This window comes from Falco peregrinus, chromosome 5 (assembly GCF_023634155.1).
Source record: "Falco peregrinus isolate bFalPer1 chromosome 5, bFalPer1.pri, whole genome shotgun sequence".
Taxonomy (NCBI): domain Eukaryota; kingdom Metazoa; phylum Chordata; class Aves; order Falconiformes; family Falconidae; genus Falco; species Falco peregrinus.
The window spans coordinates 112422331-112445969 of record NC_073725.1 but is presented as its reverse complement, the minus strand read 5'-3'; the positions used below and the strand labels follow the sequence as shown (position 1 = coordinate 112445969).

The window sequence follows — 23639 nt, the reverse complement described above, 5'->3', positions numbered from 1 at the left end:
TTGGGTTTGTTTGTTGGGTTTTTGGTTTTTTTAGTGAAAAAAGCCACATAATATTTACCACATGAAGAATGGACAGATTTTCACATGCTAATATATTCTGCCTAGCTGCATAAAACTAGTCCATTTACCTAGTTTCAGTCACCACCAGAAAACTTAACACAGAGAACCCAATGACTGAATAATTTCCCTGCATTCTTTCAGAATTCAGGATACAACAAATATATATTATTGCAAAATGGGCAAATGGAGCACAAAGTTCCAGGTATAGCATTTCAGAAACTACAATCATTCAGAAGCATGTGCATTGATGCATTCCATACGGTTACGTATGTGCTCTCATGCTTAACAATATGGTATTCAGTCAGCTGCAATTTTCAGAGCAATGGTTGGTATCTGATGACAAATTCCAGTCTAGTAAAAAGATTCCTTCCCCTCCATTTGCCAAACAACATTTAAAGAGATACTGTTTCTGTAAACATCATTTACTTGCAGGCAATGCCACCAATCACTGCAACTATTTTATCACCAATTAGCTAAAAAGGATTCAGAAAGAAAAGACATATTGTCTGGCGGACATTGCCCAGGAACTCCAAGCAGCCTATTTGCTCAGCTAGCGCAGCCCGGGTAGAAACATCTGGTATGCTGAAGGATGCTACAGCATGTTTACAAACTGGTGGCAGCTGAACCTCCTGCAAATGTTTTTTAAAATCAATTCGAAAAAAATGTTTAGACACTTTTGTTCCTGAAGGCATTACCATCACTCCACTGATTATACTAATGGTGTTCTACTGCTATTAAAATACATCTAGGCACCAAGCAGACAATTGCCCCATTTTCCAGCCTATTTAACAGGTTGAAAACATAACTCTACTCATTGTTTATTTTCTTGCTACAATAAACTTTGAGAAAAAATGGCGAAGATTTCTGGAGATAAGAATATTTTTTTATTTTATTTTTCCTAAACAAAACATCCCAAACAACTAGTTATCCTACTTAACACTCCTACTTTCAAGAAAGCCCTGAAAATGATGAAATGGCCCTGACACGATCTGCAGGAAGCTACCCTGTGCCGTGAAATACTGACGGATACAAACAGCTAAAGGTTTTTGAAAGACAAAAAGCAGAAGGTCAGGAATTCAGCCATTCAGGTATTTTACTAAAAACCAGATTAACACACAGAAGTTATTAGTATTCTCTGGTCTGTATGGTTCATAAATTTAAAAGCAGAACACTATGCATGGTATTATTCAGAAAGGTTTATTATTTAAAGCTTTTGGTATTCATACAGCAACAACAGATGATTCAATGATCGAACCACAATTTTTCCATCCCGTTATTACCAAAGTGAAATATCACACTTCCACACTTTTCCACATTTCAGTAAAAATAAAAAAAAAAAATTATTTATGCAACGAATATCACTGCAAAACTAACTCACTCTCTTCCCCACCATTGATCAAATGTTATGTAAATTACTGCGTGACAAACGTACTTTTAAATACCTCTCATAGCTGTTGAGGGATTACAAACATAGATTTTTGCTGATACTGCTTCTTAGAAATTAGCTTTTCCTCCAGAAAACCTAAGTTTCTCTTTTGCTAGACATCACAGATAGCAACTGTGCTTGTGGTCAGAGCTTAATTCGTAACAGCTATTATAATTTACTTAATTGTGCATTAATTTCTGCAATTAAAGAATTCAATATATTAAACTGAGCTGCAAAACACCGAAGTCTAAACATACCTCTAATTTTCAAGACCTAACTCTTTGTCTATATCAAATATCTGCCTCTTCTCTGAACCAACACACACATTCATGCAACAGCCAACTTGGTAGAAAGACAACCAAATCAATATTTTAATTTACCATAAAAGAAGAAACAAACATCCATGTGGAAAGTCCACTTATTTTCATAAAAGAAACAATCCTGAAGCACTTCTTACGCTCCTTTCAACCCAACAAGGGAAAAGTCTTCCGAAGGAGTCAAGCTCTAAATGAAAGGTTGGCCTGGGCTGGTTAATAAGAGACATCCAAGATTTTACAAACCCTGATTAAAAATCCCTGAACTTTGAAAGCACTGAAAAACAACACCCATACCAAATACTATTGAATTTATTTACAGAACGCCAAAGAAAAATCTGGGTTAATGTGGTTGTGTTGACCCCAACCTAGCCAAGCAGGATTTCAGCAAGTATTGTCCTACAAAACAAAAAGTAGGCGGTTAAGATCAAAAATTACTCCCTCTACTTACAGGAGTCGTCCTGAAAGTCACAGGAAGCAAGATTTTTAGAAGCATCACATACAACTTTTACATTATAGGAGAGATTTTTATCTAGCCTAAATTGGGGAAAAAACCCAAAGACATGAGTATATCTATATCAGTTACCTCAAGATATCAGTTATCTATAATGACTGCCAGCTTGCCCAGGTAAAGGAACAGAAATGAGCATGACACTCTTCAAAGCAAAGAATTTCTTCAGGATAGTTACCCTATGAGCAATTTGATGGTGCAGCTATGAGCTACCTTAAAAGACAATAACCATTTTATTTCCTGAATATTCCAAAAGTGGCAAGCAGAAAGGAGAAGTACTGCCTACCCGCTGAATTCCACTGTCACAGCAGCAGCAGTGTCGATGGCATCAAACCCTGTTAGGACTTTTTTGGCCAGGTTGCTTGGCACACCACTGGAGCTCAGGGTTCGATAGAAGCTATTGGCGTCAGCAGCGTGGTGAATAAGGTGTTACAACTCGGAATCAGAATCAGAAAATCCACCTCCACTGCTGACTCGCTGGCTAACCAGAAGCAGCCCCGTGTCACCTCAGAGCTCTGCTTCCCGCCCTTGACAGTCTGTCTTGAGAACAGGGACTACCTTCTCCCTTGTGTTTGTACAGCACCGAGTACTACAGATAACGTTAACATTCTCAACATCAACAGTGAGAAAAATAATCACAAACTCCAGAAATAATGGCAAAACAATGAACACAAAATGGAGAAGTGGTGATGTACTAAACTATTAAGTGTATTATACCTATTACCAGGGACACATTCCTAGCATGAAGGGGAAATAGCTTACCATCAAAACAGCCTACATGAGAATTAAGGTTTGGTACAACAAACACATTTTAGATTTGAGAAGAAATTTAAACATGCTCCACATTGCCCTTACTGAACCAATTCAATTCCCTTCCGCCCCTAAAACAAATGTTCCATAAATGAGGAGTAATGCTGAAATACCTTTGCTACAGCATGCAGCTAAGACTTCCTCCATTTATTTCTTTGTTACAAGATTTGCTATTTTCATTCACACATATATGTCCGAAATACAAACGCCAAGTCACAAGACAAGACGATGGTATCACACTTCTGTGTAAAAGTGCTATTGCTGTTGCCCATTTTACTGAAGCAGATGAATCTTTAGAACCATCCCCCCTCAAGCAAACTCAAATGAAACTGATCGCTGAGGCTCTCTTTGTACTAATTACATTCATACAGCAAGCTCCATGCAATTCCTCACTTTTAGTCAGTCAAAAAACCTGCAGGATCTTAAATATTTTTTATAATAATAAAATGCTGATTTAAGTGTTTACACAATAGGATGGAAGCTATTTACACTTCTGCAAACATTGATATTAAAACCTGCCTTAGGCTCACTGCCCATAATTTGCTATAAATTTACAAAACAAATAGTGTAGATGAGAAGTCCTGGTGATGCTAGAAATATTTTATCATTAATATCTTCAACATGAACATCAACATTCAGGTCTAACTCTACTACAAATATCGCTTGTTTTGTATTTAAAGACAATAAGCTTACAGAGTCATCATCCTCATCAAGAGTGTTAAAAAATAATGCATTGTTCTCAACTTAGCCTTAAAGTAGTATCTTTTTCAGGATCAGCTATCCAAAACAACTAATCATTGTAAATTTACTAATTATGAGATGGTAATTCTCCTAACTGAACTGATTGATACGAAGGAAGAACAGTAACAATTGATTTGTAGGTCTTGTCTACATGAGGATTTTATTACAAAGTTGATTAGGGCAGGGATTTTAAAGCACAGTAATTCTTCGTACTAGAAATATCAACTGTATGGTCTAGCTTAGTTATCTGAAGTGGATTAAACTAAACCACATAAAAGAAGCTGTTGCCAAACAGTAAGAGTGTTCACAGACAAGAAGTGAGGAATAGCAGTTACAGGCTTCCATGCGTACAAGGATGACACATGCGACTGATGGCACATGTGCAAGAAGCATGGCTTGATCAAAGATCACTTTTTTTTTTTTAATAATGTAGTCCTGTATTAGTTTTTAAAAACATAGTTCAATTCAATTAAATTAAAAAAAACAAATTCAACACAATTCAGTAGGTATGGCTCTGGTACAAGGCATTAGAATGCAAAGCTATTACCCAGGACTTTATTGTGCCATTTATTAGCTGTTTCCAAACCTTTCATTTCCTTGCGGAAGTATATTTTCTTGTTTGCCAGCAACAGACTTTTCACTATAATACCCTGAGAGAGTGAGAAACAACATGTTTTTTCTCATTCATTCCCATAATCTTGAAATGAACTTGCATATTAGAGGGAAGTGTAAGTTAAGTGTTACTATAAAATCAGCACAGGCTGAGTACACAGTGCTTTCAACACATTCTGCAAGTGCAAGTCCTTATTAGCATTTTCCTTCACTATTTTCTCAGTTACAGGATTATGCTTTTAAAACACCGTTTATAACTGAAAGACAAGTTCACAAATCCTTATTTTTATATGAGATAAACACAAAATTATAACTCTTCGTAATGTTTGAACACTTGCTGTTCAACACAAGTATGGGAAGAAAAACTGTATTTTCAGTAATTCTTTGTCTTTACTTAAATACTACCAGCTTATACTGTGGTCTTCTAAAAATAGCCAGCTAAAATCCTGAACATATGAGAAATCAGTACAACCTCAGGAAGAATTGTATAGCAAAAGAAGAGGAACAGAAGAGTAATGAGTCATATCAAGCATCTCATTGTAAACTTGATTTTTGCAATTGTACAACAGCCAATATTGGGTAAGGCTTCCGGCCACAATAACGTTAAAAAGGCAGCATACGTACACAGATCTTACAGATGTTCACTTCATACAGAGCCCACTTCTGAAGCACTGAAAAAAACCTGGCAAAACCTTACAGATGCCACTTACAGATAAAATAGTTGCACATTACCTAGTCTGGCACTGAACAGCTGCTCGTAAACAGCGCAGACTTCCTATAGCCTTTCCCTTCACTATTGACAAGTAAGCCATTAGTGGCAAGCCTTCGAGAGGACTGGCTAATAATTGCATCATTGTATGCTTTCCTTCCACTGAAATGGAAGGCCAAGTTTGGACAAGAAGTAAACAATGAACTCCATTAGGCAATATCTTTCTCTTCTCCTTTAACTGTTATCACCTCCAAAGGAGTGTCTGTCTTCTTTTGTTCAGCTTGTTTTGTTTAGGTTTTTTTAAGCACAGATCCAGTATACCATAAGCTTAAATAATTGCTCACATCACAGTGCTAATAATTACAAATACAAAATTACAATAATCGTTTCTTCTTAATAATTACTCATTTGCATGACACAGTAGTTAACCAAAGGAGTTTCATAAATTTTCTCTGATAACAAGTGCAGAATTATTTAGACTGGGAGCTGTTGAAATACAGTATATAGTAGAGTTCATGAAATAAAACAGAGATGCGAATAAAAGCAATAAATAGTGCTAACATACTAATGAAGGTCAACCTTTCTTCTTGACATAGCTGCAGCTGCAAAAAAAAAACCAAAAAAACACAAAAAAAACCCAAACCACAAACCAAAAAAAACCTCAAGGACACATTTGTTTAAGAAACCAATAACCATTCTGGGAAATCTACATGGGTGTATGTCTCATTCATTTCTTTAAGTGCTGGGAAGTTTAAATGTATTTGTTTTAAACAGTGTGATTTGTATGTACACTAAGACACTTCTATATTACTTGTCACTGCAGTGAGTGCCTGCAGAGATAAGAGGATCCTTCATGTTAGAATGAACTAAATTCATAAATACTGGTAATGTTCCTCTTCCGAATACACCCAGATAAACAAGAATAACATTAAATACCTACCAACTTCAGGAAATACACCTTGTTTTTTAAGAAGAACCTGTATTTGCACTGCTTGGATTCAGTAAACGCACTCGAAAGCTGCTGATTTATATAAATTAGTTTGAAGTTGTGGTTGAGATGGGATGAAAGCATATCAGGGTGCGAAAGTTTGCAATTTAAGATGTCTGCAAGAGGATCAAGGGTTTGTGTACAAATAGCACTAACACCTTCAGAAAAAGAAGTAGGGAAAATTATTGATACATATGAATAAGAGACCACTAACAACTTCAGCTAGCTTTGTACCTTGTGTAGCAGCAAATGCAATCTAACTTCAAAAAATATTTTATATGCATTATGCACTCACACTAGATGACAGAGAAGTGTTAGAGACTACATTTACTTTTCTTATAAATACTGTAATCGTGAACTACTTTGAAGAGGAATAATTTTGAGATATTATAGTTAAAATGGGTATCTTAATTGCTTAAAATGATCTTTAAAAAGTGGCAAATTAACAGTTTTCAAATCTTACATGGCGTATAGCTTAGATGAGAACATTTGACAAATACTTCTTAAGATGATTCAACTTATTTTTTCCACTAGTTTTATTTATCGTTTCACAAGTGCAATCTAACCACTAGTTACTTGGTGGCATTGTCATGTCAGGATAGCATATAGCTACCTTTCCTTTGCTCTCTATTCAAAAAAATAGCATAAAATTTTGACCATAAAATGCACAAAAGGCATCAGGAGTTACTTATTAGACAAATTTCTATTCCAGCACAAAAATAAAAAACTCTGTGTCAGAAATATTTCAAAAATGAAATTAATCTGAAATGCTTATTCAGAACTTTGGAAGCAGGAAACTTCATGATATCATTAGAAGTGTCAAAAATAACCCACTGGGTTATTTTTTTTAATGAATCAATAATAAAATTGCCTGTATATATTACTTAAAAACAAATATCATCACTGAAGTATAACATACCGAGTATCTGAAAGTAATCTGATTTAAAGACAAAAACCCAACAACAAAAAGCAATTATGGCACTCCTGGTCATGACTGGAGTATTAGAAACTTACGTATAATTTTGTTAGACAAAGTGGATAGAGGATACAGAAATACAGAGAGGACCTCTGTTAGAACTCCAAGAGCGGCGTGCCGGGCGCTTCAATGGAAAGCTCAAGGATAATTGTTAAATTCAAGATTAATACTAACTTTGAGCTGTTAGCCTCCTCTGCAATGCAGAGTGAAGCCTGGCTGATGCCATTTCCACAAAAGCTGACAAAAAAAGTGCAAGTTCAGTGACTAGTCTGGACTACTCATTTCTTCCTTTTAGCAGCTTTTCATACTACAGCATTCTCTGCGTACAATACACACAACAACAGGACAAACTCAGAGACAGCACAAGTTAGAAGCTGCAGAGTGGCATAAATCTAATTAAGTTTAAGTGGTAAGACTAAAAGAATGTAAATTAGAACCAGATACATATCAGCTTCCTCCCATGCAAGTTGCACTGAATCAGACTTCCTCTGGATTCTCTAAATCCAGCCCAACATTACTACTCGGTGGAACTCAAAATTGAACTAGAGTCTTAGGCAATAGTTAACCAAAAAGAATGCATTTAAGATTAAGAACCTGAGAATACATACTCAAAATATATTTTTTAGAAAAGCAATCAAGAGAAAACAGTTTAAGCTTTTGTTTTTTCTACAAATATATATCTTAGTTTACAAGAGGAATCCCCCAGGTCAAAATCACAGCTGAAATTATTTCCTCAAGGATTTCCACTGCTGTTCATTTTACCAGTAACGGTCAATAACTGTAGCAATCAAAACCATCCTCTTTCTACAGTGGGATCAGTAAAAACCTGGTACATAGGCAGTAGCAAGGTGAACGTGAAAGAACAGCAAAACCAATATCTACTATAAAGCTAAGAGCCAGTAATACCAAAGAGCCCATCAAGGTCTAAAACCTTCATTTTACAAACTTCTGAAAGAGCAAGCTACTGTTATCTTGCCTATTTGGGACTGCCTGTCCAAATACATTGTGAATGTTTACTTTGCAATTACTTCAGTAAGCTGATTATCAACAGCAGTAAATCAATTCTGTCAAGGCAATTACTTTTTGAAAAGTATATACAGAAAAACAGAACAAAGACCAAAAGAAGAAAAGCCGAATTCATCTTAAAAGATGAGTTTATGCACAGAAGCTACACACAAGAGCAGTTTGAAATCCAAAATACCATTTTTCTAGTTAGCACCTATTCAGGTTGATACCCAAGATGCATACACTTTCTGAGTGCTTACACCACTCAGGAAAAAAAACCTGACAAAGACACGTATTACTAAGCATGCAGGCAACAGTCTGATCTACACTGAAAGTTGACAGAGCTGAAAATACTGTTCTAACATTAGTTAACCCACCTTAAACGCTTACCGAGAATGTTAAAAGCAAAAATATTTCCCATATGATTGGAAACATGAGCCTCTCTACCTGCAGCTGAATCATTTGCTATGTTAAAATCCTGTACTCACCTTTTACTGGCAGCGAAAGGAAAATTAAGCGCTTGTTACTAACGGTAACAGTCTACCTCTTAATTTTCATGAACTGTGAAGGAATCTTTGCAACCCACTCATGCCCACCCAGTTACATGTTCTTCAATGAGATACTAGGGAGTGTGAGTTCTCAAATTGTCCCTAGTTTGACAGCAGTTTCGTTGCAACTTTTTGTCCAGTACCAGTGCAAATGCAATTGGGAAAAGAGGGGCACTTCATATGATTTAAGTACCTTTCCAAAATAAACAGAAATTATTCTCTCTTGTGTACTAACCAACTTAAATGCAACTTATTGGTTTTGCACATGAGGAAGACTACTTTTGAAGGGCTTCTGAAGACATTTTTCTATATGTCTTAGATTGAGTAAAATGCAAAGATTGATAAAGCTAGCATCTAGGCTGATATATAGTGCAAACACAAAGCATCTATATCCAGCAAAGCAGAGAACTAAATTTCAGACTTACGTTTCTCATCATCAGCATGTACTAGAGATGCTGCTCTCGACAAAACATCCAATGGAGTCTCCATTCCTCTCTGGATCCTGGAAAATTCAGAGCCAAAGTTTCAACGAGTAAACTCACAGAGCCCTTACCACAACATACGCAGTGGTATGCCCCTTGTTCACAGCATACACACATCAGGTTTAACAGAAGGAAGTAGTAATGAACAAGAAGAGCACCACAGCAGAAAGAATAAAAAAAAACAGGTTTCTGCTGCTCTTTGCATGTTCTGCTAGCACAGGATTTGCTAAAACTAAGTCAGTGCTGAAAACAAGGAAATGCTGGAATTGGCTTTCCCACCAACTACTCATCCAAATCAAATCAGAAGACCAAATTCTCAAGTACTTGACTGAAGCTGATGACCACTGTTCATGTACTTTGTGTCCTGGTTTCAGCTGGGCCAGAGTTAATTTTCTTCCTAGAATCTGGAGCAGTGCTATGCTTTGGATTTAGGATGAGAATGATGTTGCTAACACACTGATGGTTTTAGTATAAACACTACTTAGCAACAGCTAAGTCAAGGACTTCTCAGCTTCTGACACCGCCCCAACCAGCAAGTAGGCTGGGGGGGGGAGGGGGGGAAGGGCACAAGAAGCTGGCAGGGGGCACAGCCAGGACAGCTGATCCCAACTGACCAAAGGGCTATTCCATACCATAGGGCATCATGCTCAGCATAGGAACTGGGGGGAAAGCTGCCCAGGGGCCGCCGCTTGGGAACTGACTGGGCGTCTGTCAGCAAGTGGTAAGCAATTGCACTGTGCATCACTTGTTTTATCTGTTCCAATTCCTTTATCATTTTTATCTGTTCTAATTCCTTTATCATTATTATTACTTTCTGCTTTTTCTATCCCATTAAACTGTCTTTATCTCAACCCACGAGTTTTCTCACTTTTACTCTTCCAATTTTCTCCCTCATCCCGCTGAGGCGGGGAGAGTGAGTGAGCGGCTGTGCAGTGTTTAGTTGCTGGCTGGGGTTAAACCACAACAGTTGCAACAGGGTCATCTGCTACATGTTGTAAGCAGTTTGGCCTCCCACATACCGGCCTTCCACCCCAATAAATAGCTATTTGAGACAATACCCAAAGATGTGACTCGTCTGAAGTCAAGATGACAGCTGGCTCGGCATGAGCATAAGATTGCTCGAGATCCATATTCAATAAACTTGCACCCCACACTCTCCCATGCCCAAAGTAGAATCATCCAACGCTTATAAGCCATTAAGACATTTTCATACTCATGAACATCTAGTGAAACACTGGGCACGCGTATATATAATGACACAGACAGAACAGTATAACTTGCATAATCATAATCACACCTCAGTAGCTGCTTTGCCCTGTTTTTCTCTGCTTACAACGCAATTCCCATACTTGAAAAATGAACCCCATCACATAAAAACACACGTTTCAGCACTCGGACTCGCCTACAAAAACCCATCATGTTACAGCTCATATAAGCCTGTCAAAGTTTCACACGAATGGCTTCAAAACTAAAAACCAAGTTCCTAATATAAAGTTCCAAAAATATGAAAGGGAAAGGAAAGAAGAGAATAACATGTTGTCGAGACGCTTTTGTTGAAAAGCCAACAGCTTATATGTGTTTTTAAATAAGGTGGCAACAGCATAGACAGAACTGTTAAGAAAACAAGTGGAGAAAGAAACCCCAGGACTGCTAACAATTTTGCTGGGGTTTTTCCCCACAAAACTAGCATGCTATCCTGTCATAAGAACTGTTTACTGTAACCTACTTTACAGTATGATCTTAAAAAAAAAAAAGAAAAAATGGTAGTGGCAACTACAGAAATCTCAAACACATGTATATAGACTTAACAATAAGCATATGTTTGGGAAGCAATTTCCTTGACTTTGCACTATAAATAATAAACCTCGCTATCCTCCCTCCCTCTTCCTAAATAATGTCAAACACTTTAAAACTAATCACAGATTTGAAAGCGTAAGGAAAAGGATTCTTAAAGTATTTTTAAGTTTAAAAATATATACTTTCAATAAAGAATTAAATTCACTCTTGTTTCCATAGAAGTGTGCAAGAAGAAGAGACATACTTGAAATAATTAAGTATAGCGCTTGAGGATAAAACCACGAATTCTCCCTCCCTGTCAGAATTAGCTTTTGCTCAAAGAACAGTATCCTAACTAAACTTATAAAATCAGTTAACTCTTTAATTTTAAAACAGTGTACGTGGGCAACAGGTTTTAGAAAACAAGATCCCAGATTCTTATTTTACTAAGCCTGTTTTCATTAAATGTTTCTTTGTGTCACGTTTGGCCACACTTTCTTCCAAATCAAAGCAAAGCTCTGAAAGAGAGTGTTCACTAAAGAAGCCTTCAGCATCAGTCCACTTTGATCCCTTAGACCTTGGTGCTTGGTTCTTTTCCTGCTTTTTGTTTTCTTAGAGTTTAAATTGCAGCACTTTATTTCTCCCCAGACTACTGATTACTGACCCTCTCACACAAATTCCTCTAACAGAGTGAAAATTAAGTTGGAAAAAAAGATTAAAATATGTCTGATCAGATCCTGCTGCTACACCATACTGATGGCTAACTCATGATTAAGTACTAACCAGCTTTGTCCTAAATTTCAGACAGTAATACAAAGCTTTTTGGTCAATTCTTTAGGAAAACCCTCTTGGTAAAGAACAATGCAAAGGATATTAGGATGTCTTTTATTGAAAACAAATTGCTGTTTTCTTTAAGTTTTTCAGTAATATTTGAATAATGGGAGTAGCAGATGCCCAATCCCTTTCCAGAACATGCTCCTAGTAAGAGAATTAGCCAGTGACAAAAGTCCTTACTGAGAGGAGGGAACAGGAACCAAGTCTTAATTCTATTCAGGAAATTAGACACTTTAAAACCAACTTCACTAAAACTGCCTTCAATGTAGTTTTGTAGCTTTGAGTATTATTAAAGCTCATATCATGAGTGAACTGCAAGAAGTGTTTCCCTAATAGCTAAAGTCTTGTGAAGAATGATGTGTTCATTCAAGAGCTTCTTTGAAGGGATGCTGTCAACACAGGGATCTGCACATGCCAGGGTGCAATACCATACACGTTGTGATTTATTTTTTTTTTTTTATACACCCTGAACACATTTACAGTTACGAAAATTTACCTTCAAGGAGCTATAAACTTCTAGTTTATTTTTCAAACAATATAATTTATAGATACAGGGATATTTTAATCTAACAAGTCAGGGATAACAATTGGGAAAGAAATAAAGGTTGCCCACAGGAATCTTCTCTTAAGACAGTTCAAAGCTTAAAAACCTAATTCTGTCTCGGCAAGGACACCAACTGCTACAGCTTCTCCAAAGCAGCCTTCAGAGAACGGTCCAGTCATCATCCTCGAAGGAGTCACCTTTCAGAAATGAAAGAATAGTTCAATTTCCAGGGTTCTTAAAAAACAAAAACACCCCAACCAGTTAAAAAGCAGACTTCTGATAAAAGCCAGCTAATTCTCTGTGTGACACAGAAACCCATCTATGCAGCAGAAACTAACCCAGTCCAAAGCGACATTTTTGTAAGTATCCCCATAAAACCCCAACACCCTAGCTTATGTGCACATATTGCTCTACACTGAGATCTCACAAGAGAAAACAAGTGACTAGTGAAACACAAGTCCACAAACTTCACTTCCTCTGGATAGTTCTAATTTCCTAAGCATCTTACTTGTTTCAAAATCTTAACTGTTAAAGACAGACAAGCCAAAGGCACTTTAACAAGCGTTCAAGATATTTTTATCTACCGTAATTTCAAATGTTACTTTAATATCTTACTCAGACATTTTATTTATCAGTTATTGCTTCCACTCAACACTCCCCTAGTCTATCATCTTGCCTACGCTGGCGCGAAGAAACATTCTGAAAAAACAGTAAAGACATAGAAGGTAAACCATAAAGATATAATGTCTGAGAGTTACTAATGAATGAAACTAAATGAAACAAAGTTACTAAACACTGATCCACTTGTAAGTTCTTTTAGGCACATTTGAAGAACACACTATTAGTGTAATAAAAACATTTTTGGGGTTTTTTTTTGTTGAATTATTTTCCCTCTCCTTTCCAAGCTTTTGCAAGTTCCTTGCACACAGAGTACCCTCAGCTTCACAAATGGCTGTTAACATGTTTCTGAAGACTACAGAGAAATTAAAGCTTTTGAAAATGAACAGTAAAGTGATTTCATGGATTTATACGGCACCTTCCAAGCACCAGGGAAAGCAGGTGGGGAAAAACCCTAAAGTTGTTTGCTTGAAACTTAAGTAAACAGGCAGTAAAGAAACCGGCACCAGAGACTAACTACAGACTGAACAGTAAGGCATTTATTCAATCCCACAAAAATTATTATTCACAGTGCCTTATGTCAGTAAAGATTTGAAATAATGAGAAGAACTTTATTTTTTTAAAAAATGTGAGGAAAGTGAAGGGACAGAAAGTGAAGGAGAAACATGAAAGATTATGTTTGCGGCAGTAGTCTCCATTATGGAGACATAACGGCTTTTGTCTAGAACAGATCTTAATTAGTAAATGAAGTAACAAGTTAGATGACAGAAACAAGGAAAAAGTTGGGTGATCAAAGCAAAAGGCCTGCACAAAAAACGCACGTGCTGTGCAGATAAGAAAAATCAGAATAATTTAGACATTAGTTTGGATATAAAGATCTAAAGAGAGGTCACAGTCGTGAAGATACTTGGATTACAGGTCTGACTGACCAACAGAATAGCAGCATTGCCCAGAGCCATTGCCAACACATTAATAAGAAACATCTGAAAGCAGACACTAATAAGAGTCTCTCAAACTTGTTGAGTGTGAACTAGAGATAGACACCTACATGATGCCAAGGAGAGAGAAAGGCTGAGCCATTCAATGATGCAGAGAAAAATCTAGCACTTGAATTCATATGTCTGGTGAAATCACGGAGAGAAGGTTGGAGGAAGAAGAGAATTAATAAACAAAGCCCATTACAACAATGAAAAAGTGAGACAAAAACAAGACCCTCGAGAAACAACCAAGAGCATGGACTGAAGTAACGTAGATAAACACAAGTGTAGGGAAAACAAGATTAATTGAAGAGCATGGTCAAATAGGCCAAAAGCAGCTCACATCTAGGAAGACACAAATACAGCACCTCCCAGTCAAATTCATAACCAGAAGTACCTAGAGAAAGAAACTCTGGCTGATTTTATGGAAGCTACACCAAAAAGGCAATCCAGACACAACTTAGCAGCACAATCTATTGTCTACTGAGGAAAGGAAGATAAAGCAGGAGTTTGATGCAAACTGGGTCAACATCTTTTATTTTTTTAAGATAGGAGTAAAGCATATTTGTACTGTGAATAACCATAAGCACATTGCGCTATGTGCCCGCAGTAGCCACAATACGTTTAAATTCCTTCAACTGCACTTACATCAGAGCTGCTACTTGTGGATACAGAACTCCAGTGTTGAGATGCCCATGCAAAACATTACCTGTAAGCGCTCAGTTTAGATTGTGATTACCATGTAGCACTGATCATCCTTCCGCCTTTACAATTCACAGTCTTCAGGTTCAGTTCAAGCTACTTAGCCAAAGGATTCACAGAAATACCACTTTTTTTCCTTTTGGGTTTTTTGTTTGTTTGTTTTTTTTTTTTTTAATGAATTCATTCAGTACTTTGGTGGGCTTTTTTACCATGCTTGTTTTGCCCGTGGAAAATGTGTTTGAACAGGCAAATCTTCAAGCAGAAACAACTTAATGATTTAACTTATCACGCAGAAAATTATAAGCTTAAAGCAAAGCTTTGGCATTTTACCTTGTGCTTTTTGCTTTCTTGTTGCTTAAATCCATGAAATTACCTTAACAAGGTAAGATTCTAAAGAGAAAGCTATTAGCAATGGTATTTGAACTGAAAGGTAAAAAACATAAGAAATTGAAAGATGGAAAAATTTAACATGACCATGCCTTGTATCTGCAAGATCACTCACTCCATCCTGTACGTTACACGTTCTGCTGCAGACATATTATGAAACATCTAACCACAGTAAAAAGAACTGAACCAAAACTACCTTTTATAATAGAAAACTTTCAAATGTATGAAAACAAATTAACCTTCTCAGCATCTCCACATTGTATTAGTTATCAAAGCTACACATACTGAAACAAGAACCTCCTGATGTTTTATAACGTGAACACACTTCTCCAGTTAGCATGCCCCAAAGGTCTGTATCAATGACTTTCCATCCTGTTTTAGCTCCTAGCCACGTTTTATACTACCAGACTGTCAGATCTACCCCTTGCAGCACCACTTCTGGGTGCTCATCACTTAGGCACTGGCCTAATTCCTCCTCTAAAGTGGGTGTAAAAGCTACATGGTAGCTAGCACTGGTCTCACTGCATAGCTACTGAGCAGAGATAAGGCAGGCGAGCAGCACGGCATCCCGCACTGAAAACACCCTGTCCCCATTCCCCACAGCATGTGCTGGAGATGCTGGTGATTCACCAACAACTGTTTCAGTTTCCAGTAGTTTGCTTAAAAAAAAAAAAAATGAAAATGCACAGCACAGACACTCAGGTTCTACCAGGAGTCTAACGGGCCAGATCTGTGTTTTATTCTTAACTGAAGGTAATCCCCTATAACTGATCCCAAAAAGCCTTGTAGCCTGATCCCAAACATCAAGACTGTAACTGGTGTATCAATGAGATGAAGGAGAGATGTAGGGAATTTAAGCAAAACACACTCTGCTTTAGAAACACCCTCACAAGTTCGCAGACATGAAAATACAAATAAAGGCCAAGAAGTTTAGAGGAGAGCCTTAAAAAAAAGTTGATCTGTTATTAAGGCAGGAGAGGCAGATTGCTGCCAGATTTTTATACAGTTTTGGATTTAAGGGCTCTTAATACCACTGCCTGCAACAAGAATTTCACTCAGGTTTCACAGCCTACAGTTTGTTCTTCTATGAGAAATGCTCTTTAAACACCACCACCCCCATTCTAAAGTTACAGAAAACCTAATCAGAAAAATTACCCTGCAGGAGCAACCCTGGAGCTCTTCATCAATTAGTCCTCTTTAGTTTCATTAAAAATTGTCCATTATTTCTCATTCCTGATAATTCTGAAACACCAACAGAGGGAGAGGGAAGTGAGCTGGCTCCACAGGGTCTCAAGTGTCACTGGGAAGGGCTGTTAAATCCCCATTCCTCGCGCCTCCAGAAACTGGGTGCGCTGGTGTCGCCACAGCCAGCTCGACTCAGAAAATTCATTACTTCTGATTACATCTGGGAAACATAAAGCCAGCTTGACTGAACCGACCGAAAATCCACTGCAAGATTAAATTAAAAGAGAAGGAAAACCAAACCAAAACGCCATTGAAAAAGGGAATATACTAGATGCAGAGACAGTGCCCTTCGCACTCATTCTAGATCTCACCCCAGGGCCCCCGCTACGATGACATCCCAGGGGGTTTCTCTGTAAGAAAGACCAGCTCCACTGGAGCCGAGGTGCGCCTGTAAGATGGCAGTCAAGGCGCTCGCCCCTGTCCCCAGGAGCTTCGGTGGGGACGTCCCCCGGCAGCGCACCTGGCCCCGCCAGCGGCCCCCGCGGCCGCCCGGGCAGGCGGGGCCCGGGACCGCGGCCGCCGGCCCTCCCCCGGCAGAACGCCCCGGGGCCGGGGCCGGCCCCGCCGTCCGCCGCCAGCAGAGCGGGCCCGGGCGGGCCGCGGGCCGGAGGGAAGGGCCCGGCCGGCCCCGCCGTCCTTCCCTCACAGCCCCGCGGGAAGGGCCCGGCCGGCCCCGCCGTCCTTCCCTCACAGCCCCGCGGGAAGGGCCCGGCCGGCCCCGCCGTCCTTCCCTCACAGCCCCGCGGGAAGGGCCCGGCCGGCCCCGCCGTCCTTCCCTCACAGCCCCGCGGGAAGGGCCCGGCCCGCCCCGCCGTCCTTCCCTCACAGCCCCGCGGGCCGCCGCCGCGGCTCCCCCCGCCCCGGGCAGGCTCGGCTCCGCCGGCCCGGGGAAGTCCCGCAGCGCCGAGGGGCTGCCCCGTCCCGCCAGCGCGACCGCCCGCCTGTCAGCGCCTCCGGGCCGCCGCTCCCCGCAGCGCCCCGCGCCTCCCGCCGGCCGAGCGTCGGGGCAGCGGGGCCGGCCACCCCCGCCCGGGGCCACCTGTCCCCGTCCTCCCGCCGCCGACTTCCCAGCCGGGCTCCGCGCTCGGCCGCCGGCCCGCCCGGCCGCAGGGGCCGCTGCCCCGCTCACTCACCAGCGTGCTCCCGGGCCGGCGGCGGCGTGGCTGGGGCGGCGTGGCTGGGGCGGCGGCGGCCGCGGGCGGGGAGGGCAGGGCAGGGGAGCGGGCCGGGGGGCGGAGGGCTGTTTGTTTACTGCCGGGCCAGCAGCCCGGCAGCGGAGCGGAGCAGGCGCGGCGAGCCCCGGCGCCGCTGGCCCCGGCGCCGCTCGCTGCACGGCCCGGGGAGGAATCCCAGGAATGATGGAATTCTCCTCCTAGCAGGTGGGGAGAGCGGGGCGGCCGCATTGGCCGGGCCCGGCTATGAGCTCAGCATAATTAGGGTAATGAGCGCTGACATCACATCCTCGCAGGTAGGGAGAGCGCGGCGCCGGCGGCCGGGGGGGGGGGGGGGAGCGGAGCTGGGGCTGCCCCGCCCCGCGCCCAGAGCGCGACCCGGCAGCGGGGGCGGGGGGGAGCGGGGCCGGGGCTGCCCCGGGCGGGGGCGGGGTGGGTCTGTGCGTGTCTGCGTGCGTGTCTCTGCGGCTGCGTCTGTGCATGTGTCTGTGCGTGTCTGCGTGAGTGTGTCTGCGTGAGCGTCTGCGTGAGTGTGTGTGCGTGAGTGAGTGTGTGTGCGTGAGTGAGTGTGCGTGTCTGTGTGTCGGTCTGGGTCTCTGTGTGTGTGTGTGTATGTGTGCCAGCTGGTGCATGTCTGCGGGTGCGCCCCACCGCCACAGGAAAACCGAACCGCAGGACAGCCGCTGCCCCCTGGCCGGGAACAGAAGCAGACCTTGCAAATCTTTTCTAGAAGTCCAGGGCCACCGCAGTAACGCCTCCCCTGCGAACAAAGTGGCTTCTGCCAGCAGCGACACCCTGCATGCTGTCCCGGTGAAAAGGCAGCCTCGTTCCGCGTGCGGGGAGCGGGCTGGCTTACACGCACAATTAAAATACAGGCAGCATTAAAAATACAGGCACAAGCGATGGAAAGCCAGCGCTGCGGCCAGGCCACATGCTGCAGGGGGGCTGGGGCTGATGCCCGCAGTACACTTCCGTTGGTGCAGATCCGGCATTTTCCTTCTGTCCTGCTTACTGCCCGCGCTCCTGCAGTGCATCCCATCTTGCGCTCCCACTCGAGCAAGCTGCCAGAAGCCAGGCTCCTGTAGAACCGATGCCGAGCCATCGCTGTGGTCAGCAAAGCGCTCCCACGCTCCCAGTTCCAGAGGATGGAGCGCCCGTTTACACCTACAAGGCTAAAGGTTTGCCAATCACCGCAACAACCCAGGCCCTCAAAACCAGCTTACTGCGAGAAGCGCCACATGCACCTGCCCCCGAAAGCCGACCCCAGCGCCTGGTGCAATTCCCACTGGAATACCGGCACCTCCCGCCCATTCCCAGTGCTTTGCAGCTGCCTTCCAAGTTGTTTTGTTCAAGACTCGAGCAATTTAGGAGCATCTCTTGCTAAAATGCCCGCTTTGAGTAATTTCATGAAATTAAACCATCAGACAGCTTGTGCGCGTGAATGAGCCCCTTCCCAGAAGCCGAGCTAAGGCTCTACCAGTGCCCGCAGAAGGTGGCAATGCCGTTCTCTGCAGCAGGCATCTCAGCCAGTGCATTCGTTACAGAGGAAGAAAGAGAGAGGCAAGCACCGCACTGTGCTGTTCGCACTGAACATCAGTCACCTTTAGAGATTCGGGTCCCATAAAGCTCCGCTTTACCTCTACAAAAGCCCCGAGGAACTGAGGTTGCTGCAGGCAGTTCTTGGGAGGCCATTGCAAAGGGAAAGACTGGGATGGCACGTGAACCTCAGCCCTGCCACGAAAAGCCTTAGGGTTGCAGCTCTGCAGTGGAACCCGAAAAGAGCACAGGGCAACAGAAATACAAAGCGTCTCAGCCGCGTTCTGCTCCTGGCATTCCTCCTACCTCTCCATGTGACAGACGTATAGGCTAATGTAACAAATGCCCCAGTATATAAATGGCAGCACAACTGTCTGCGTTTCCTCAAGGAAAAAAAGAAGTACCAAGACACGGCAAGGTTTACGTTAGATCCTGAAACTGGGATTTATGTATGGAGTATTGGAGACAGCACAGCTCCCACATTTACCCAGAGGAGCAGCCAAAGCAGCAGCCCGGCCAAGTGGCGTGGGAGGCTGCACGGAAGGGAACGGCCAGGGATGAACCAACACGCCCTGTATCTCAATTCCTTGAAAGATTCCGAGTCCACGAAGGGTCTGTGCTGTCCAGTTCCGATTTAAAAATCTATCCAAATCGTGCAAGAATAACTGATATTCAAGTATTTTCATATCCTTGCAAGGACAGGTCATGAGATCTCAGGGCCATCAGAGGGAAGCCAAAAACACATTCCAAACACTAAATGAAACCCAGATTTAGACTCAATGCACTTAGCACATCTAGTAGAAAGATCTCAGTTGCTAAAAAAATGAAAGGCATATAGTCTAGTAACAACCATAAACATTATTTTATATATTTCTTAAACTCTTCATCGATGAAATTTATAACAATATATGCTAGGGGGTTTTCTATTTTTTTAAGTTGATATTGTACTAATAGACTACTGGAAAATATTCTCATTCCCAGCAAGCAGAACAGGAGTTTGATGATCTAATAGTTGGAAAAATGGTTGTCAAAATAGTAATGTAAAAATTATTTGAGGGGAGGGAAAAAGAAGAACATGAAAAATCCTATGAAATGTGGAAAACAAAGCCACAGGCACTGAGAAAATATCTGAAATTGACATTGGTACATACCACTGGAATCAACTGCTGCAGACTAATTACAAAGCTTTTTAATATGTATCTTCAAGAAAAACGTATACCACTCCTGTTTATAACAGCTGGAGGGGAAGAGGTAGGAACGGTTTCTTTGTTTAAAGACACAGAGCTCCTGGGACAAGGAGGAGCTTGAAAAAGGAAAGGTCAAAACAGCTTTTGATCCTTTGGATAAGCCATTACAGCTCCCAGCAAAAGTTTTGGAACAGGATATTTATTAAACATCTAAAGAGTCGGAGCCAACATCAGCTTTCTGGAATCGATGACCCTGTGCATTCCTGGGCAAACACTGCCAGTACAGACAGACTTTCCCACTGAAATTAGGTGTCAATGTTTGTTGGAAAAAAAAAAAAAAAATGCAAGTTGTCAAACACTGGAAATCTTTGAAAACAAATCTTAACAGCTAACGCACCATAAGAAAACCTTGTTGAAGCTGCTGAACTCAACAGATGCTAATGCTTAGCCAAGCTGTTCAAAAGGCAAATTCACAAATTAGTAAAGCAAAACCAATCTTGTTTGATGAACCATATTTTGGTTTGCTTGGGTGTTAAAATTTGGTTTTCTTTTTGCGTGCACTTTATAAGTGAATTATGTCAAAGGCTCTTTGCTGACACTGACACCAGCAAAAACACAATTTGCTCAAACACAAAAACTGACCGAGATAGTTGAGGGTTTGTACCTGAACTGAAACAAAAGTAGTGCCTCAGCCCAAACTCAGGCACCCAAGCAGAGCACCTAAGGTACGATTTAAATCCTGGGACAGACTCGGGTAGCCACTCCTGCGCCACGTATATACTAATCCCTGAAAAATTAGTGACATTCCGCATACAGCATAGCCAATGCAACAGAAGATTTAACCAATGCACAAGGGAGTCACAATTGTGAATGACTGTGCATCTCGGCTGCGGCAGCATCAGCAACGTCTCCCCACTTTCCTGCTGTGCAGGATGCTTGCTGAGCAAAGATTTTGCTACCCTGAATCTGCATAACAGCCCACATCCTCTGGGCCCACTGCACATGGTTTATGTAGAACAATGCGTCAGCACAGTTTCACGGAAAGACACCAATATTTCATGAGCAACAAAAGCTGCTAGGTCATTTCTGGGCATATTGTGATTAATTGCTTTGAACAGTTACCACTGTTGCACAACTTGTTTTACGATTTATTTTTTTCTTAAATATAGAGGAAGCAAAGGACCTGAAAGCAAAGGGGATAAAAAAAGGTATTCTGTCAAGTGCAGTTGCAGTCTATAGGGAGATCTGATGGTCCAGTTCTACAGACCCTACTCAACCATTAATCTTGTAATTATTATTGAAATTAAGCCTGACATCTGTTCCATGACCAACCAAGAAAATAAAACATTTCCACTATAATGTTGGTTAAAAATGCCTTGGGCAAGTTATCTCCCTACATGTGGGCTGCAGCAGTGATACGCCTTACTATTGTGAAAGACTTCAGTGTTAACTAGAGGTGGATACTCCATAGGGAAAGGGACTCAAACTTGTTTTGTTAAAGTATTTTCAAGTGATTTCAGCTTGTAAACCTAGCAGCAGGGGGCACATGCCGTGTGTTACTCCGATCTACAATACAAGTGTGAAGCTACAAAGGAGATGGTCTTTTTCCTTTAGGTGCCCATTTGAGGAAGTAATTTGCCAGCTGGCATTCACTGCATGTAGAAGAAGAATTCATAAGAGTTATTCCAATTTCTTACTGCAATCTCACTTTTGTTTTTCAAACAGGAGCAACACAGGTACTTCTGTTACAACAGACAGGAAGGCACGAAGTTGCCTGAAGAGAAGCCCAAGATACACTAAACTCTGCACAAAGATGACCGAGTTTGTGCCAGAAGCAAACACTTCTTCCAAAGCTATCACAGAACACCATTATTGGTCACAGGCTTAATAAGGTATGTCATGGCTTCTGTCAGTACAATTATAATGCACGCCTCCCATCTATCCACATCTTCTTTTAATAAAATAGGTTAATTTTTACACCAGCAAACATCTTTTTTCAATGCTAACACTGCTAAACTCTGAATCTAAAAGTCTCCCCTGCAAAAACCTAAATTCATTTGCACTGCACCTCAAAGCTATCTTATATAAAACCAGACTCAAATTCAAAACACTGTAGCACATAAGATTTAAAAAGGCACTTTTAAATTTTTTTGAATATAGTTTATTATTTCATTAGACCATAATGTGTTAAATTGCAGTAATTCCAGACAGACAAGTTGATCCAAACTTTAAGTTGATGGAGATGGTTATTTATTACCTGCTTCAAGACAAAGCTTGCCCTCTTCATAATTGTCTGCACCATCATCCAAAGGAAGATTAAAAGAGACAGTATAATTTCAGTTGGAGCAGGGTCATAACAGCAGCATAATCTTCAAGCAAACAATGAGATACTTTCAGAGTCAAACAGAAATATGAACACCATTAACTCTGTTCTTTCAGAACATTTAACCACAGGTACTTTTTGCTTGCTTTGTTCTAGAGAAGAGGAAGATTCCACCCTATGGATGTTCCCATAAGATGAAGACAGACAAGATAGCGGGGGATGGGGGGAGGAAAAAAAAAGAAGAAAAACAGAGTATCAGTTTAACAAATTAAAAGCACTCTTTGGCCATAACTCACTGGTTTTAATTTGTTGAAGTTTTGTCAAACACCAATAAAATGACCCCAACTGGTTCACAGCAAAACTCTGGTTGGCAAATTCAGCATAAAAGAAAGGTCAGTATCATCAGTGATACACAAAGGTATATATTCAGAGTAATGTATTTCTGATTCTTCCCCTCTTCCTGTGCAGTACATTTATGCATATAATAGATTTAACTCCCTACTAGATTTGTATCCTAACTTTCACATAAGACAAGAAAAACTTTAGTGCAACTGGAATCATTAAAGTCATGAACAGGTTGCAGTTCATGATTAGATGCAAGATTGTTTTAAGAGTTTACATAGTAACTCATTGTAAATTAGATAATTTACATACATTTCAAGGTTGCAAGAAAAGGTTGTTCAGTCACCAGAATTTCTTCTAAACCAAAGACACCAGCAGTAGGTCACTGGACAAAAGTAATATGCCTGCCTAAAGCAACTGGACACCAGAAGACTGTCTAAAGCCCTCTTAAACATCCCCAACTGTCAGCTCAAAGGAGCATCAGGGAAATCACACTGGAAGAATCAAGTTTAGTCCCATCTGTCGGACGAAAATACTCGCACCAACTTTAATAGTGTTTCTATGTGCCAACTCCATAGCTTGTACACTGTGACCCTGGTAATTATTGAGGACTTGAAATTCCTACTGACTAGCGATTTCTCGACTAAGGTCTGTTACCTCACCAGAACAAGTGGGCTTTCTCCTCAGGTTTCCAGATGTGCTGTAACCGCTGTGGTTGCTGAGTGGCTTGCAGAAGGCTGCAGGTGACACCGGTGCAGCCTTGCTGCCTGCAGTCCCTCAGGGATTGAGACGGGGCTGGAAGACACTACTGAGG

At 41.3% G+C, this 23639-nt stretch overlaps 1 protein-coding gene and 1 long non-coding RNA gene across 3 annotated transcripts in view; one reads left to right on the top strand and one right to left on the bottom strand.

The window, feature by feature from the left end:
- VGLL4 (vestigial like family member 4) overlaps positions 1–17518 on the bottom strand; it is a 90903-nt gene extending 73385 nt beyond the window's left edge. Inside the window, exons 1-2 of one of the 2 annotated variants that reach the window (XM_055806829.1) lie at positions 17399–17518; positions 9126–9202 (exon numbers count right to left, since the gene is read on the bottom strand). In XM_055806829.1, coding sequence (XP_055662804.1) covers positions 9126–9189 — 64 coding nt within the window. In that variant the 5' untranslated portion in view covers positions 9190–9202; positions 17399–17518. Of the gene's footprint in view, positions 1–9125; positions 9203–16175; positions 16565–17398 lie in introns of those variants that run through there. The other variant, XM_027778655.2, reaches the window with a different exon arrangement.
- A 75-nt stretch (positions 17519–17593) lies between these two features.
- On the top strand, positions 17594–22833 carry LOC106112101 (uncharacterized). The gene is made up of 3 exons (XR_008747616.1): positions 17594–17733; positions 21886–22052; positions 22640–22833. It is a non-coding gene; the product is annotated as an uncharacterized LOC106112101 (long non-coding RNA).
- The last annotated feature ends 806 nt before the right edge of the window (positions 22834–23639 follow it).